Genomic DNA, 18,695 nt, shown 5'->3' with positions numbered 1-18,695 from the left:
TGTTTCTAGTTTTTCACTGATGTGTCTCTTAAGTGTTGAGGACTAGTGCTGCTTTGAGCCTACATTCAGTATGAGTAAAATACTCAAGTACTGTTAAAATCAGATACTCAAAGACTTTTACTCAAGTCGTTTTGGAATTGGTGACTTGTAACTTGTAATGGAGTAATTTTCACTGCAAGGTATCTGTACTTTTACTTAAGTATGGTTTTCAGGTACTCTTTACATCTCTGCTAGCAAGCCACTAGCTTGTTTCGAGCAGTCACTTATTTATGGACCACAATAATTCGCAACATTTATAAAACTTTACCTCATCTGCTAACATGATTTCTAGTTCCCGTCTGATTGATGGCCATCAGCAGGTGAAGACAACAGATCCCATCATTCCACGCTCCTTCTCAGCGTCATCAAGCTACGGCATTGTTGTTGTTTTGATCGTGTGCCCTCTAGCGGCGGTTTTTACAAACTGTAGCTTTAAGTCGAACAAGCCTACTTTCTTGTTGTTCCATCACAACATGCCGTGGCCAGAAATCACCCACACCAACATTTACCTATTCTATTCTCTGGTGGAACCTCCACCCGAGCAGTACCTAAGTCCATTACAACCCTTATATATCAAGAAACAACAGAAAAACTTGCCTGACTAACCCCCTGCTCCAGTTCAAAGTTCATATCTTGCAAATACGTATTATTTTATGCAAGGTATTTACTTTGACTTCAATGTGTATATTTATTTTATTAAACTTTTTGTACATAATTAAAACAATTTACTTAAACAAGGTAAACAAGAGGAGTCATGACTCATGAGAGGTAAGTCAGAGAAGGGGGAGTCTGCAGACCTGGAGCAGGCAGTTTTACGCCCCAGGCAGTTTTACGCACCTGTTTTTACTTATTTGTCCAGTAGGGGGCACTGTACATTAAGAACCACCAGAACAGACCTAAGAACAGATAACTTCATCGTCCATCACGAGTTATGGTAAATAAACGTTTTCAGGCAATCGTCCAACATGTAAAGTTTTAAATGATTCATTGATATCATACGCTAATTATTCTCTTTCTGCCCTCGCCTCGGGATGCCCATCCCGATGTAGGGAGAGATTCCGCCAGGCCCAGATGAACATCATATGCCCATCCCCAACTAGAGATTACGCCAGCTACATCGGAAAATCCCGTGCCATCCTCCTGCGAGAGCCTGCGGACTGACTGACCATCCCAGCTCCATCCAAGGCAATTCCATCACCACCCAAGAGAAAAGCGACCATATGACTGGCCCAGCTCTGACAATTCCATCCCCAACCAAGAGCAAAGACGGACTACTTGTCACATTAATGCTAAATTTACAATACTTGGTATTTAATGCTAAACTTACATCACATGACAGCAGTTTGAAGTTATAGCTGGTTCGTCGTGGCCTAATGGTTAGAGAGTCGGACTCGAGACCAGAAGGTTGCCGGTTCGATTCCCAGGGCCGGCGGTAACAACTGAGGTACCCCTGAGCAAGGCACCTTACCCCTACTTGCTCCCCGGGCGCTGCAGTGATAGCTGCCCACTGCTCCGGTTGAACGTGTGTTCACTACTTGCTGTGTATGTGTTCACTACTCTCTGGATAGGTTAAAATGCAGAGGTCACATTTCGGATATGGGTCACCATATCTGACTAATAGGTCACTTTAACTTTAAAGGAGAAATGGTCAAGCATGACGTCCTGCCATTATTTCCAATAACAATTTTCTCTACAACTTTAAACTTTCTTTTATCAGTGAGCGGGAGCAGTTTGACAGGAGGATTAAGAACATTTTGAAGAAGAGTGGCAACCCATAGGAGTCATTATCGAGAGCCATCCTATAATGATCATCAATCCTGTTTTTGATAATGCTCTTAATAAATAACGTTGTTCACAAGAAACTTGTCACTTTTTTCTTAGAAGATAAACCTTAGAAATTTCTTAAAGTGGTGAATTATGTTTTTCTTCATGAAATAGTATGCAGGACACTGTTCTAAATGCAGGGAAGATATTTAATTGATGTTTCATATGATTGCACTTAATGTCTTATGGGCTAAATATGGTTAATATTTGAATGTAACTTTGCCTATACGTTCACAACAAACACTCAAGTCTTCTGTATATTTGTATATTACTAGGCCACAGTAGATTATATATTATTGTTGTACTGTACATCTGATCCCACTGTATTATTATTAATTTTTCAATTCACAAAAACACTAAATTGCAGTTGCAATTGCAAATCAATTGTCTCCTGTAAGCTATGTATTAAGACCGTTAGTAGATATCTACAAATATTTAAACCTGTTCTGCATATCGTTAGTTAAGCCATGGTTTCTGTAGTAAGATTGGTTTTGCCAAAAGTCACCAATACAACAACAACAAAAAAACATAGTTACTACACTTTTACCATAGTTAATTTTCACTGGTCCAGAAGCACTTTCAGTTTAGTTTATTTATTTACTTTTAATCTTACACATACATAATTACATTTTTGTTTAACAGTTTGATTCGGTTACAAATATTTTATTTTGTCGTTCAACTCCCCCTACTGGACAAATAAGGAACAACGGGGCGTAAAACTGCCTGGGCGCAAAACTGCTTGCGGCGTAAAACTGTCTGCTCCAGGTCTGCAGCCTCCGATATTGCAGTCGGATAATATTGCCCCATATAGGTAAGTCATGATAAAGTTTCGCCCTCTGCCGGACAATAAAGAAAACACCCTGTCACGTGATCAGTGTGGACGAGTAACCCTCATCACGTGACTCCCCTACTCTTTGAGGGAGACGTTTCGGATTGTCGTAGTAATGGCGGACACATGTGGCCAAATATTTCTCGGGTCTGGGCTAACTGTCCTTTCCCACCCTCTTATGTACATCAAGGTTTTAGTTCAGGTAAGATTTACACAACGTACATTAAAATGGCAGCCGTACCGAGTTTACTCCTGCAGATGCGCTGCTAAAGAGTCATTCACTTACAGTTTCGATAGCATGCTAACGTTAGCCCTTTCTTTAAATAAAGATAAAGAGTATAACGACTGTTTAATTCATGTGACAACATTTCCTTTAGAAATAGGAGCATCTTTTTTTAACAAGACGTGTATTTGACGATATAAAGGTGTCGGTGTACAGTTCGTAACCTGCTTTTAAGGTTAGTTAGCTAGCTGTAGCAGGGTTATTGACTGCTGTCTGTCTTAAGTGTGTGCTTAATTGGTCTGTCAGGATTGTTTTTTATTGTAAATCATGAATTATAATACTGGCAGCTCATATTATCCTAATGCGTCCTGATATTTCCCCGTCAAAACACAGCGAGCAGTCACGTTACCCTTGTGTGTTGTGGTAAAGCAGGTCTATCCTTCGGGCCACAGGTTAAGGTTAACGTACTCTAGTAGGTGATTGGGATTTTGTTAATAGCAGTCTGTGTTGCATTGTGCACTGTACTGTGATCTGATAACAATATGGTCTAGATGGCAAACACAGATGCCAGCCCGATGTTTTGTGTAAAAGCGAAAGGGATTTGATTCAGGAACGTAAGCACACTCTTTCATTTCCGTAAACTAAATGATTTGACTCAAGGGTTTACATTGTTTGCTTCTAACATAACACAGCTTCGTTTTTTCACAGCGTAATAATTTGTTAAATGCTTTTTAAACAGCATTGCATAAATAGGGCAAACTGGTGTTTCTTCTTGCCTTGGTTATCTGTCAGTTTATCACATGCACGCCTTCTTTAACAGTGTACCGGCTTGTTTATTTGCATATGTAGGTTGGACATGAACCCCTCCCTCCTTCTCTAGGGAGGAATTTATTTGGCCGACAGGTGTATCAGCTTCCAGGGCTTTTTGCATATGGTAAGATTTTCAAGATTGTGTGACTAACTTCTCGATTATATTTGTTGGACAAAACTTATCCAAAGTAACTTTCACCAGTGTTTTGTTCAGTGGGGATCAAATGTGTGACCTTTGCACAGTGAGCTACAGGAATACATTAATGTTGTTCATTTGATACTGGGTGTAATTTTTAAGAATTCTGGAAAGGGTAGGAAGTTCATCACATATGTATTTGTCTCTTATAGCCAAACACATCATAAAGATTGATGGGAAATCAGGCCTGTTTAATGGTCTCACCCCAAGGCTTTGTGCTGGGACCATTGGAACTATCGTCCACAGTAAAGTTTTACAGGTATGATTTACTCACCGGCTATAATGACAGTGCAGGGTCTTGTCTCTGGCTGTTGCTATGTGACTTGTGCTCATGTGGCTGCGCACCAGCACATGACAGTTGAGCCAGGGTTATTTATTCTCTGTTTTATCTGGCTTTAACCTTTATTTGTACCCACAGAAATGTCAGGAGGAAAAACTTCAGGTGAGTGAGAACATGGATACTATGCATAAATTACATATTTTTCTTATTTTATTGGCATGGTTGTGAATAGAGACTGTAAAAGATTGTTTTTAAGATGATATCACATCTCTGCATTCTTGCAGATACTGGGAAGCAGTCAGAAAGCAGAGGAGGGTTCTCTGCAACGTGTAGTAAATGAGGTGAGACTGGCTTTTATACCACCTTATATTTTACCAAAAGCCTGATTTACAACTAATACCTATTCTGTAAGAGGTTTAGGTTTCTGAATGTCTTTCTGAATGTTTCTGAATTGTCACAGTATCATAGCAGTGCAATGTTTCTGATTTGTGTAAAGGAGTTCAAAAGACGCATTGTTTTATTAAAAATCTTATTTAAAAATGTGGCATTTAGCAGATCATATTGCAGTTCTTTTTAGGATGTTTTTAATCTTCCATCTCGTGTTATCTTCTCAGACCACTAAAGAAATGATTGCACGCTCATGTGCCACAATTGTCACACACCCTTTTCATGGTAAATGCAATAAATATGCATTTCTTGATTATGACTTGAATCACTTTAACTGTAAACTCAGATTTTTCTCACAAACATTTTTATTCCAGTGATCACACTCAGATGCATGGTCCAGTTCATTGGTAGAGAAGCCAAATACAGGTTCGTCCGTCTTTCCTGTTTTTCTTTTGTGGTATCTGTGTATTGTGCTTTTTCATTTACATCTCTTTTTGCTGTCTTATTTCTTGCAGTGGCGTCTTTGACTCCATTATTACAATCTACAGAGAAGAAGGGATCCTGGGTTTTTTTGCGTAAGTGCTAAATACAAAACATTGAAAGCAGGTGACATGCAGCTGTGCATTCCAGGTCTCTTGGCAACACAAACCTAAGCAGAAATGTATTTTCTATTATATTTAGTTTCAGAATGTATCTTGTGTGAGAACGTGTCTAAACTGTTCATAACTGATCCTAAATTCTTGATGATCCAAAGTGGCCTCATTCCTCGTCTGCTGGGTGACGTTCTTTCCCTGTGGATTTGCAACATGCTTGCTCACCTCATCAACACACATGCTATAGATGACTCGGTATGTAGGCACACAAAAATGTAGTTAATAGATAAACAAAATGCAAATTTATTTTAGATTTGCATCGAAGTACTTTGAGTATGTGAGAATTTTGCTCTGTGATGTTTACTCTTTCTAACGTGTTTTGGTGTATATGCATTTACGTTTTTACGTTGCCTTATGTCTACTAGAGTTATCCTGTTTGTTCCTGTCTTTCAGACAAGTCATACAGGAGAAATAAAGAACTGCTCGCAGGCTGTGACTGGGGTAATTCTCAAAATAATTCCGGGTGTTTACTCGCAAGCAGAAATTATCATCTGATCCTCTGTAATGCTATGTTGATGTAATTCCTTTGTTTCTTTGTCTTATGCAGTTTTTTGCCAGTATGTTGACATATCCCTTTGTGTTGGTGTCCAACCTGATGGCTGTAAATAACTGTGGGTAAGTGATGTTGTTTGTCTATACTAGGAATATTTTTAAATACCATTTAAAGGAGATTTTCTTCAGCCAATAGAATCGTATAACTTAATAGCTTTTCTTCAAATATTCAGTATATGTATTTGAACAATAAAGTTTTGTTATTTATTTACTATAGTTAGCTTTTATTCACTCCTTAATCTTTCATTGCCAGGGCAAACAAGTAGACCCCTCTGCAAGCGTACATTTTTGCTTGACCATGTTTGACCCAATTAGGGTATGATCAGACAGAACGTGCTTTTCATGTTCGAAAACGCGATGCGCGCTGCGCTGCTCTTTTGGTGACTCTTTGAAAAGAGCAGCGCGCAGCGTTTTTTGTATGTTGCTAGGTAACCCGAAACAGCCACAACAAGTTTCTCCTCCATGTCTCCAGGCGTTCCGAGCATCTGTAAACTTCCGTTGCCACAAGCGAAGCCCCGCCTCTCCACTCATTTGATTGGACAATGGAAAAAAGCGCACATGACGTCAACCGCTTTTCTGCTCAGAGTTGAGTTTTTTTCAACTTCGCCTAAAACGCAAGGCGCAGCAGGCGGCAGAAACGCGAGGTGCCCGGCACGCATAAGCAGCGCGCAAAACGCTCCCTGCCAACTGAAAACAATTCAAAAGAGGCGCGTCTCACAGCAAAAGACACGTTCTGTCTGATCGTACCCTTAGGCAGTTAAAACAAACTATTTCTATTTCGTGGCACAAATATCATATTTGCCGCTTAAGAGGTGGTGTTGTGGACAACCGTAAGAGTAAAATCACTTGTGTGTAAAGTGTTCTCTTGGTCTGACCCAGGCTGGCTGGAGGTCAACTACCCTATGCTGCCGTTTATCCCAACTGGCTCCACTGCTGGAGTCACCTAAGCCGAGAGGTGAGCACATATCGTAATATGAGCACATTTAATTGATCAGTAGAGCTGCATCCAAATGACCTAATCAGTTGATGATGAATCTACTTGGATAAGCAACATATTAAGTTGACTGCAATGTTGAGCACAGCTTTTATATGGTCAGCCCACGATTTCTACAAAAATATTACAGTGTGAAGAAAGGCAGCCATCATAAAATATAAGTCTGGTTCTTGCTTGTGTGTTGCAGGGCAACATGAGCAGAGGCAACAGTCTGTTCTTCAGAAAGATGCCTGCAGGGAAGATGTATTCCATCGATCAGAAGAGATTTCTCTGAATGGGAAACCAACAGCATAGTGATTAATAATGATAATTTAATTGAGCTGGCCCATGATGTTGGACTCCTAATCCTTTGTATGCACTTGTTTACAATAACAGACTTTTGTTTTTGATAATCAATTTACAGGATTATTACTGTTCGTTTTGTCAGTACATGAATTTCACTACATTGTGGTGTCCTTTGATTTAAAAACATAAAGAGCTTTATTTTAATACCCAGCGATTTGTATACATGCCCCATTAGAAAAAAATACCACCGTTGAATTGTATAAGTGAAGCGCCTGCTCCATCTGTGCCTGAGTCCAGTACAGGCCTCCTACACACACTTTTGTTTCCATTGATCCCAGTCATGATGCTCGACAGTAAAACAGTCATTATACACCTGCTGTTGTTTTAACTGTCTGATGTAATGACTAATTCACTGACAGAGATAAATAAGAAATGCTAAACTCTGTTAACAATAGACTGACAGTGAAGTGAATTCAACAGGTCCATTCTCAGCCAAATGGGATCTTTGTCTATTTATGAGTGCTTATGTGAGATAGAGGTTATGCGACACTGAGCGTCTGACTTCTCTATCTGTGCATTCTTTATGTGGTTGTATATTTTGCATAGCTTTGCTAAGTTTGACCCCTCCCAAGTACATGAGATAAGAGCCTCTGGTTTTATATCAGTTATAACAGGGTGAGGGGACTAGTTTGGCTTCTACTCACTGTCTCTACCTGGGCTCCTGGTCCCATTAAAGAGCAGGTGAAGTTTTATTTATGTTAATATTCTGACTGACCCAAATCTGAGAATGCCTTTTTTGTGGCTTATGTGTTTATTATTAGCAAAGTGACAATATGCTTATGTACAAAGCATTTTAGGAATGGGCATTTTCAGCATGCTAGTAAAATATGAAGAAGATATTTGTGACTTCCTAATAATGTATAAAAACATTAAGAAAGCTCTCAGAACGAATCATCTGAACATAGTGACTATTAAAATCCCAATAGAATGTCGCTGGGGTTCAAAGTCCATATCAAGGGAAAAACGCTGGGGTTCAATGTCCATATCAAGGAAAAAAATATAGAGGTTGAATGTGTGATGAATGTTTTGACCAAATAAATGGTAAAACAGCTACAGGTTAAAAAAATTATTGACTTCACAGTTGATACAATTTTTTAAAATATATATATTAAGTTTATTCTAGATCTATTCCAAAAACAATTTTCCTTTTAAAAATAAATACAAAATGGCACATGTCCGGGGTGACAAACATTATGTTAGAAGGGGGCAATATCAAGCCTGTACAAAATTTTACATATCACATGAGAATATTGAAATACTGTTTTCAACTCTTGTAATAAGTCTTAAGATGAAAGTAAGCATCTGCTAAATGTAAATGTACGCATATTGTATGTATAAAATGTTTCGCTAGAAGAACTAAATGATACTGACGTTTCTTTTATTCTGGAAAAAATACATTTAAATTCTACCAGAATTACAAATTTCAGATACATATCAGAAATCATTTATATCATGGAAAATATATTTTAAAAAACGTCAATAGTCATTTCATGTAATACTCATTTCATTTTTACACAAGTAGTATTTTGCATTGTTAATGTTTTCGTTAAACTCAAAGCAGTTTTACTCCGCGCCAGTAGGAAGCAGTGTCTTTCACTAACGCCAGCCACTAAAACTTATAACTCGCTCCTGCGAGGAATAAGCATTCAAGATGTCGTCGCTGAATGACAGATCAGTTTGGGATGAGGTTGAGGTTTGTTTTAGGTTATGTCTAGTTTTGCAATTGTTTGTAACGAATGTGTCCTGAAGTGTTCTGTTTGCGGGCGTGATCATTTAGAAATTTCTGTGAGCGTCTCTCTGTGTGCGGTTCAAAGGCTTTCAGATCACAGTGCGTAGCATGACACAGTAAATTTCACCCTGGTTCATTCATTCTTTACAAACGTGTGTTTTTACCTCTGTGCGCGCATTAGATTATTTGACGGAAATAACAGAAACGAGCTCTTATAAATGATCTGGTCAAAAATAATATGCTCGCCGTAACTTTACATCTTTAGTACAGGTGTAGTAGTGATGGCTTGCTAGGATAACATTAGCCTGGCAACAGCAGCGAGCTAACGGATTCACTGTTTTAAGTAGTTGATAGGCAGTTTTCTCGGGGTATTAACTTATTCAGGTTTATAAGGTATTTATTGGTTACAAGGTGAGGGATTAAAAGACTTGTGCAACGTGCACATGAAGACTGGTTTTGTTTGTTTGTATACTGCTGCTATTGCGAAACACCCATTTCTTATTGTATTTTAAAGGATGGCATCGGCGAGGAAGTCCTTAAGATGTCGACGGAGGAGATCGTTCAAAGGACTCGTCTTTTGGACAGTGAGATTAAGGTGATGTAATGTTAGAAGTAGGGCTGTGTATTGGCAAGTGCCTATTGTATCGTGGCATTGTATCGTGATGCATATCACGATACAATATACTGTTATGCATGTCGATACGATACACATTTGCGATATATTGCAATACTTTAAATAGAAAATGTAAAAAGTAGATCTAGGAATACAACATGCTGTGCACCACCTGGGGTTTTCTGTAAGGATAAGTGTAAAAACATCCCTTACCTCTGCAGAGTGGCCATGATGTGCGATGCATGGACCTTTAGATCAGAGGTTTGGGTTCTCAAACTGTGGATTGCGCCCCTCAAGTGGGTAGCACAGGGGAATAAGGTGGCTCACGCAAGTCACTTGGCTGTTGTGGTGCATTACAGTTAAAACAATGAACATGGGCAGAATAAAACCCCTGGTTCACCCGTGCTGTAAATGCGCTGGTGTCACATCCGTGAAAGCACAATAAATGTCTAAACTTTTTGTCTAATGCACTGCAGTAGCCAAGTGACTTGTGTCATGACTTGCGAAGCCTACCAACAGCATTATTTTATATAACTCATTACTCCATTACTTATTTTGAAAACCAAAGCACACCCACACATCAGCTCCGAGAGCTTGAAGCGTTCTTATATTTTTCGCCATGCTCGCTTCCACTTACTTTTGGCCGTATGTATTAAGACATGATTTAAAAACAAATAATCGATAGTAAAGGTATCACTATTGATACACTATCGAAAAAAAAAATATTGCTATAGTTACATGTATCGATATTTTTGCACAGTCCTAGTTAGAAGTGTAACAGTGTGCAGTTGATCATTTTTGGTGGCTCCATGCAAATGCTCTTGTGTTTATCACGCAACGTGTACTCGATCCTGACTTTATAATGTATGTGGTTCCAGATTATGAAGAGTGAGGTCCTGCGTGTCACTCATGAGCTGCAAGCTATGAAAGACAAGATAAAGGAGAACACAGAGAAAATCAAAGTCAACAAGACTTTACCATACCTTGTCTCTAATGTCATAGAGGTAAGGAAAATAAAGCTCTCTTATAGGCACAACATAGAAACTTAAAAGGAGGAATAGATGATTTGGTAAGTTTGCCAGGTCCAAGAAATATTTACAGCCCAATGACCCCTCAAAACCTTCCCAAAAAGAACGAAAACTAGTTTTAACTAATTTTTTCCGGTGTCAAATCAACCTTAACAACTTCCAATATTGTTATATTTACTTATATTAACGTATCACATAAGTAAATATAGCAATATTGACAGTTGTTAACTAAGTTTCCTAGGTATTGTATATATATATTATATGTTGAACACAAAAACAGATATTTTGAGGGACTTTGGAAAGCAAACAGTTCTGGGCCACCTTAGACTATACCATTTTATTTTTTTCTACTATGGTAGTCAGTGAAGCCCCAGACTTTTCAGTTGCCAACATTCTTTAAAATATCTTTCTTTGTGTTCAACCGAACAAAGAAATTTAAACAGGCTTGGAACAAGTAATGATTAATTTGACAATTTTCCATTTTGGGTGGATTGTCCCTTTAAAAAAGATCCAATGTGTACATGCATGGAAATGGATGAGAAACTTGTTTTCTCTTCATAAATAATACATGCAAAAACAAGAAATGATGCATGGTTCAATTTATTGCATACGTACGTGTTAGTACAAGCACGTTAATGTTTTCGTTGTTCCAGACTGCGTATAGCTCTGCTCAAACGTTTGGCAGTCGGAAGAATCAACTGTTCTACAATCATGCGTGATTTATTTTATTGTGCAATGCGACATGCACCTTGGTGCGAAACAATAGTACAAACATGGTACGGATGCATTGTCTCCTACCACCGCTATATTTTTCCTCTTCGGTTTAGCTGAGCTCCCGCGCCCCTGTACTGTACCTGTCGAACTCTCCCACCCTTTTGAGAACACGGTTGGTCGTGGGGTTGCCAGGTGTTCATTCCAAGTTTGAATACACATTAAGAAACTGATCAATTAACAATCATACTTTGCTTATAAATAAACATTTTGGGCAGCCGCAGCCCGCATATTATGAAAGTAGCCCAAAAAAACACAACCCGCAGCTCCCTAATTTTTCCCGCAACTGCTTTTTTAAAATAGCCCAATTGTTTGAGAAAACTGCGGGAGACAAGGGGAAAGTTAGGTTCCAGCTGTTTACCTGCCATTCTACCGCTGTGTCTGCGCAGCGTATTTGACCGCGCTGATGATGTATGGTGTCTGCATGAACAGGATGCGGAGTAGGATGCAAAATAGGTTGACTGAAAATGTAGATGCAATCAGTCATTGCGTTCGGACTGAATGCAATGATTGGGCGAACGGTATTTTGGTCCTACACCTTTCATAGACCATATATAATTATAAAAATATCATTGGACCACTTTACTTCTAGATTGCTATCAGGATGTAAAGAGATTTCCAACCAGTGTAACAAAATGTTTCTGGACAGGATCACCTATTCTGCCTTTAATGCTTAAATCATTTGAACCAGTATTCATTTTTTTGTCTGTTTGAACGGAAGCTGTTGGATGTAGATCCTAATGACCAAGAAGAGGATGGGGCCAATGTTGATCTGGACTCACAGAGGAAGGGCAAGTGTGCAGTCATCAAAACCTCCACACGGCAGGTTAGTCAGGGAGATTACTGAAATAACTGCAACTGTAGCTTGAATTTTTCTGGCCATAAAAATTCTGAATTTTGATAGTTGATTAAATGATGTCATTTTTATGGCGCTTAATATATTCAGTGTTTTAATTGCAGACTTATTTCCTGCCTGTGATTGGTTTGGTGGATGCTGAGAAACTGAAACCTGGTGATCTTGTGGTAAGTGAGAATTTGTGCTAGCCTGTAACTGTAAAAAAAGGTACTATAAATCAGTGACTTCCCTCCATGTATTCAGCATTAGCATAGAAATTATTCTTATGCTCTCAGCCTTAAAATGCTTTTTTTTTGTCTAGATATGTTTTTAAGGTTTCTGAATCTGTTCACAGGGCGTGAATAAAGACTCCTACCTGATTTTGGAGACTCTACCTACTGAGTATGACTCTAGAGTTAAAGCCATGGAGGTGGATGAGAGGCCTACAGAGCAGTACAGTGACATCGGTGGCCTTGACAAACAGATCCAGGAGGTACCACCTAATAACATGCCTCGTATTTGAAAAATCGAAATGCTGTTGACAGTAAGACCACAGACATGGCCTCTAGATCAAACCTCTTTCGACTGATTTTTGTGATGACTGGTTTGCTCTGTGCAGCTGGTGGAGGCGATCGTTCTGCCTATGAACCATAAAGAGAAGTTTGAGAATCTGGGCATCCAACCACCAAAGGGAGTTCTGATGTATGGGCCACCAGGCACAGGAAAGACCCTGCTGGCAAGAGCCTGTGCAGCCCAAACCAAGGTACAGTGAAAACCCCTCAGTACAGTGCAAAATATTAGCATTCCCCAGATTTTTTTTTGAGGCATCACATTTTACCTTTGTCCTTTCTTCAGGCAACGTTTTTGAAGTTGGCTGGCCCTCAGTTGGTGCAGATGTTTATTGGCGATGGTGCCAAACTGGTACGTGACGCATTTGCTCTTGCCAAAGAGAAAGCTCCGTCCATCATCTTCATTGATGAGCTGGATGCTATCGGCACCAAGCGCTTTGATAGTGAAAAAGCTGGAGACAGAGAGGTGCAGAGAACCATGTTGGAGCTGCTTAACCAACTTGACGGCTTTCAGCCTAACATGCAAGTGAAGGTCTGTACTCGCAGATTAAGATGTTGTAAGCAAACATAGGCTTGTATTTCTTGAGTTTTAACATTTTTAATTATTATTCTCAGGTGATTGCTGCCACTAACAGGGTGGATATCTTGGACCCGGCTCTGTTGCGTTCAGGCCGGCTGGATCGTAAGATTGAGTTCCCCATGCCCAATGAGGAGGCTCGTGCTCGCATTATGCAGATCCACTCACGCAAGATGAACGTCTGGTACTGAATTTTTTTTTCTTTTGTGTCTAAGCTCATCTCTCACAGAGTGTACAGTGAAAAGTTCAAACTGTAAAAAATTCACTTTCATTGTTAAAAGTAAATGCTTTGAAAAATAATTTACCGTGTTATAAGTTTATGAAATCAAATGCATTAACTACTATTAACATATAGAGACTGACTGTAAGGTGTTGCAATTTGATTGATAAAAAAACATTAAAATCCGTTCATGCATTTACTATTATTTCTTCTGTATATGATGCAGTCCTGATGTGAACTATGAAGAATTGGCACGCTGTACTGATGACTTCAATGGAGCTCAGTGTAAAGCTGTTTGTGTTGAGGCTGTAAGTATGATTTACCTATGCAACCAATCTATATTTGCCTCATTTGTCATAGACTTGTCACAGGTGTGATTTTAAAAGGGTGCACGTGTTTACTACAGCAAGAGTAAAACCTATTTCGTTCATGTGCTTATTGCTTTACATATAATACACTCAGAATTAAATCTTACGAAAACGATTTGCTTGTAAAACATTAAAAACAATCAGGGTTTCATTCTCCATCTGATAACACAAGTCTCACTCACTGTAAAGCTGCAGTAAAGTTATAGTAAAATGAGAAAATTGATTTGTGGTGCAAATAGGACCATTGCTGTTATACATTTTACACCACTCACATTGAAAATGAATTGAAAATCATTGCTTGGGTGTACTAATGCAGTAGGTTGGTGTTATAGGACATGAGAATGATTGTACTTGACCATTTATTTTTTGACTTTGTAGGGTATGATAGCTCTGCGGCGTGGGGCCACTGAACTCAACCATGAGGATTACATGGAGGGCATTCTGGAGGTGCAGGCAAAGAAGAAGGCCAACCTACAGTACTATGCCTAATACTGTCCTTAGACTTTCTGTTTGTGTGTGTGTGCGCTTGTGTATGAGGGTGTGTATGTGGTTAAACATCTGTAATAGGCACACTTGTAAACCTGTGCTGTTGGTATCCAGTACTGTTCTGAATGAAAGAGACAGATCAGCCACACTGGACTGCCTCACACTGTTTATTTTTCAGTTACCCCTTTTGTTTGTCTCATAATCCATTAAAAATACAAATCTTTTTCATTTGTTTTGTTGTTTTTGTGCTTTATTAAGTTTCAAGAGTTTTAAATCTGCATTGCAATGAGGGAGTTTTATGTTATTTAATAGTGAACAATAAGATTTAAAATTTTTACACGCATATTGCTTTTCATTTTCGTTTATAAGATACTGATTGTGTAACTATGCTATCAAAACCAATGCAAAGAAAAGCTTATTGATAGCTGTCCAATGAAGTGACCTGAAGTTTATTCGTAAATAAAATACACTTGAAAGCTTTATTTTACATGTGACAAAGTGTTGCCTGCTATGATAAATGGCAGCCTTTCAAATTGTTTATAAGATGCAGCAACATGCTAACAGTTTACACTTATGCAGAAAGGAAAATGCAGCAGTTCTTCCTTGGATGTCCAAATTCTTTTAGGAAATTGAAAAAACATTTAATATTTTTAAATGATTAAATACTGTGTTGTCAAAGTTGGCAAGCACTTTTTAATATTTTTACTGGTTAGATATTTGCAAAACCTAGTGACAAACAAAGGGCGACTAATAATAATGCTTTATGACGACGTTGATGTGTGTTTGGGATTTCAGAAAGCAGCGAACAGTTAGATCATCTTCCAGCAAAATGTCATGGAAAATGCTCCCACAGCACGTTGGCATCTTGGGGAAGTTTATCCAAATTTCACATTCGAATACAAACATCAGTAATCTGATTTTTCCTGTTCCACAGAAAAGATCCAGCTCTGGGTATCTTTTCACCAACTATATCATCTGCTTAAGATTTTTGCATGAAAATCAAGATTTCATTCAGTATATGACAAAACAATTCTTACTTCAAAGCAGATACTTGTTATATACAGTATATTTACAATACTATGACACAACAGTCATAGGAAATCTGGATTCTGTATCTCGGTTCCCACAGTACGTTGACATCTTGTTTTGAGGGGATGAAGTTCATGGATGGAAAAATACAAACATCAGCAATCTCCACAAAGCTCTGTCAGTCTTCCTGAATCTCTCACGGTTCACTGTTTGTCTTTGGTAACTGTCATTTCATGTGTTCCTGATGGTTCTGTGGAACTCTTGTTGCATTGTTCTCTCACATCCCCTTCCTGTGCTCCTTTGCATCTGGTCCATGCACACACTAGCAGTCCCCTGCAGTGTCTACGGAACGCTGGGTCACAGCAAGCGTACAGCAGAGGGTTCAGACAGCTGTTGACGTATCCCAGACAGATGGCATATGGGTGGACTGCCACCAACCACTGATCAAAACTACAAGAAAAGGGAAGAATGCCCAGTTCCACCAAAGCTGACAGTGTCTTGTTTGTATGAAAGGGTAGCCAGCAGAAGAAGAAGGTCAATACAAGGGTGACGATGATGCGGAGAAGCCGACGTTGACGTGCGTGATCGGGCCGTGGACCGTGACTGAAGTGTTGCAAAAGGAGTCGGCCCAGCAAGCCGTAGCATAGCAGAAGCACTACCAGAGGCAGCAGGAAACCAAGCACAGTTGACTTTAACCCCAAAGCTGCTGACCACATCAGCTCTGCCTGTTCCGAAGCCATCGGGTCCAGCTCGTTCGAGATCAAACTAGAGTAGTCCATATCACACAAGCACGAGGAGACACGTCCATCCTGCCAGTCACCATCGGGTCCCGCTTGCAAATCCACCTCCCTGACAGTCCGTAGAAGCAGTGCAGGAAGTGCCAGGATTCCTGCTGCCACCCAAACGCAACCCACAATCCACTTGGCACGAGTGGTCGATCCACCCTGTCGTGAGCTGTTACCACAGCGCCGTGTGATGACACAGTATCGCTCCACGCTGAGCCCAGTCAGAGAAAACACACTGGCATACATGTTCAGAGCCACTATGTAACTGCTCACCTGGCACAGAACATGGCCAAACGGCCAGTGGTAGCCCAGCGCTGTGTATGCTGCCCATAATGGTAGGGTCATAACAAAAGCCAGGTCAGCTAATGCTAGACTGGCTATTAAAGACTCTGTCACTGAACGGGATGTGGGCGAGGCCCTGGAGGTTGGGTCATCAGGGGTCTGGGAAAGTTTGGAACAGCTCCCAATCCTTCCGCGTCCTCTTGTTCGGCGGTCCAGGTATACCCACAACACCAGGCCATTACCTAGTGAGCCCACAATAAACACCAAGAGGTACACACTTGGAATGAGCACCCAGGTTGGAGACCATTCACTATAGTCACATGAGGGGAAAGGGGAGGGTGAAGGGAAGGGAAGATTCGGCTCAGACATCGAGGAGGGATCCATACTCACACCTACCAGCACAAAGACCAAGTGCATGACATGAGCAAAGATTGTGGATGGACAGAAGTGAGAGTTTCCTCTGAGTTTTGTGTAGTTGTTGTTCTCCTTTGTAAAAGTCTACACTGTTTACACTGATAGCTTATTTACCTATATTAACTGCTGATGAGAGCCCATTTATCCTCATGTTGTAGGTACTGTATTATAAGTAACACTTTTTTGTCTTATCTCAGGGAGTGAGTACAAAGCATGAGACCTCCCTCCTTCATCCTCGTTGACGATATCACTAACAGACAAAAAGAAAATAAAGATTCCAGCCAGGGCTTTAAAAAGATGACAAAGGGATTTCTCACCCACCTAACCACAGGGCAGCTTTTAAATAATTTATCATGTATTAAAACATTTGTGTAGTCAGTATAACCGCACACATTCAATCATTACTAGAATTTGCACAAAACAGGAGGATTAACTGGTCACAAGAATTTAAGGAGGCTTGGCAAACAATAAAGAGATGCCCATGGAGAATATTACCACACCGCTACCAATTTATAACTAAAACTGTAGTCAATGTATGCAGTAAGCTTTAAATTAACATCTAGAAAGTTAAGGATGCAATTAACTTTCTCACACAAAGTTCTGTGATTGTAAATGAGGCAAAGTATACCTGCTGGGTTCTGAAGGGTCGCTTCTGAAGTTCTTCAAATCAGCTCTCCAGAAAAGGAAAGTAGTTATTCTGCAGCCACAGTCTCCTTCCACAAGTGAAAGTTTCCTTCTGTGTCCCACCTAAAGGGTTTCTTTTTTAAAGATCCCCTCTTCCCACCCTCTGCTTTCCCCATCTTCATATAGGACCACCCCTGTAGCAGTTTTGCGAGATCTCCAAACAGTTCTCCTGCTCTTAAACAGACTGAGTAAACTCAGAACATTGATACTTACACCGGCCTGAACACTTTAGGTTTGAAAAGAGCATTGTATACATAACAATGTGTTTAACGATAGTAAACAACCCTCTGGTCAACACTGACAGTACACTTAAACACTATATACATGAGGCTGTATTAGTAAACATTGTACACATTCCTGAAGACAATATATCTGAAGATCAGGAAATCAGCAATTCACCATAATGAAGATGGCCTTACTGAATTAAAAGTGACAATTAAACCTCTATATTTTGCAAGCAAATTATACTCACAATTTAATATCTTCATCTGTATTTCAGTAAAATGAAATTCAAATTTTGTCAATTCCACACAATAATGGCGGCGTTAAAGGGCATTGATCACAATAAGTTACTAAGATAATAAAAACCAGAAAAAATAGCAATATCCTCAATTTCATCCTGTATAATAATATACAGTCATCTTCTGGTGTTCACTAAACCTGCATCAATCAGATCATCATTGAAAGGTGATTCATTCAGAAAAGATAATAAATAATAGGTCACCAGTTAACTTGGTAATGTAGCATAGTATTTTTTTTCTCTGTCTCTAGTCCCTAGAAAAAAGTACGTGTGTGAACTCTTCGCCTGCCATTTAATCAATCCATAGTGTTGTTCTGTTGAGCTTATCTGAATGTCTAAGGTCCCAGATGAACCGTTTGAGCAGTCGGGTGTTACACTGTTTAAACACTTCCAACACACAAGCACTCTCTTCTGTGGGCTTTGTGATTTGTGCACGTGCGTGTGTTGAGAGTTTCAATAAGAATGAAGAAGGGAAAGTCTTTGTCTTTAGGAATATTTTGACACTGTCAAGTATTTACGAGGCAGCAGCAATAATCACCAAAGCCATTTACTGTTAACGACATTGTTATGTATATAAAGCTCCATTCAAACTTAAGGTGTTCAGACATCAATACTTCTATTAAATCCCTTAACTGCAATCACCATCAAATGCA

The 18,695-nt window shown here is 39.5% G+C and overlaps 3 protein-coding genes across 3 annotated transcripts; 2 read left to right on the top strand and 1 right to left on the bottom strand.

The window, feature by feature from the left end:
• The first annotated feature begins 2,762 nt into the window (after positions 1-2,762).
• mtch2 (mitochondrial carrier homolog 2) lies at positions 2,763-8,496 on the top strand. The gene is made up of 13 exons (XM_057327584.1): positions 2,763-2,894; positions 3,765-3,849; positions 4,074-4,180; positions 4,340-4,363; positions 4,486-4,542; positions 4,816-4,873; positions 4,963-5,014; positions 5,104-5,163; positions 5,343-5,436; positions 5,635-5,682; positions 5,789-5,856; positions 6,673-6,748; positions 6,975-8,496. The coding sequence occupies exons 1-13, from the start codon at positions 2,808-2,810 to the stop codon at positions 7,059-7,061; spliced, it is 903 nt and encodes a 300-aa protein (XP_057183567.1). The 5' UTR covers positions 2,763-2,807; the 3' UTR covers positions 7,062-8,496.
• A 200-nt stretch (positions 8,497-8,696) lies between these two features.
• psmc3 (proteasome 26S subunit, ATPase 3) lies at positions 8,697-14,551 on the top strand. Its single transcript, XM_057327581.1, has 11 exons — positions 8,697-8,825; positions 9,376-9,456; positions 10,353-10,478; positions 11,995-12,099; positions 12,234-12,296; positions 12,464-12,601; positions 12,728-12,871; positions 12,964-13,209; positions 13,293-13,438; positions 13,701-13,782; positions 14,221-14,551. The coding sequence occupies exons 1-11, from the start codon at positions 8,784-8,786 to the stop codon at positions 14,329-14,331; spliced, it is 1,284 nt and encodes a 427-aa protein (XP_057183564.1). The 5' UTR covers positions 8,697-8,783; the 3' UTR covers positions 14,332-14,551.
• Positions 14,552-14,665: 114 nt separating this feature from the next.
• aplnr2 (apelin receptor 2) lies at positions 14,666-16,793 on the bottom strand. Its single transcript, XM_057327582.1, has one exon. The coding sequence runs from the start codon at positions 16,791-16,793 to the stop codon at positions 15,561-15,563; it is 1,233 nt and encodes a 410-aa protein (XP_057183565.1). The 3' UTR covers positions 14,666-15,560.
• Positions 16,794-18,695: the final 1,902 nt, after the last annotated feature.

The sequence above is a fragment of the Triplophysa rosa genome, unplaced genomic scaffold (genome assembly GCF_024868665.1).
Source record: "Triplophysa rosa unplaced genomic scaffold, Trosa_1v2 scaffold251_ERROPOS137759, whole genome shotgun sequence".
In the NCBI taxonomy this organism is placed as follows: Eukaryota; Metazoa; Chordata; class Actinopteri; order Cypriniformes; family Nemacheilidae; genus Triplophysa; species Triplophysa rosa.
Note: the sequence above shows the minus strand (reverse complement) of the source record. Positions and strands in the feature narration are given on the sequence as shown.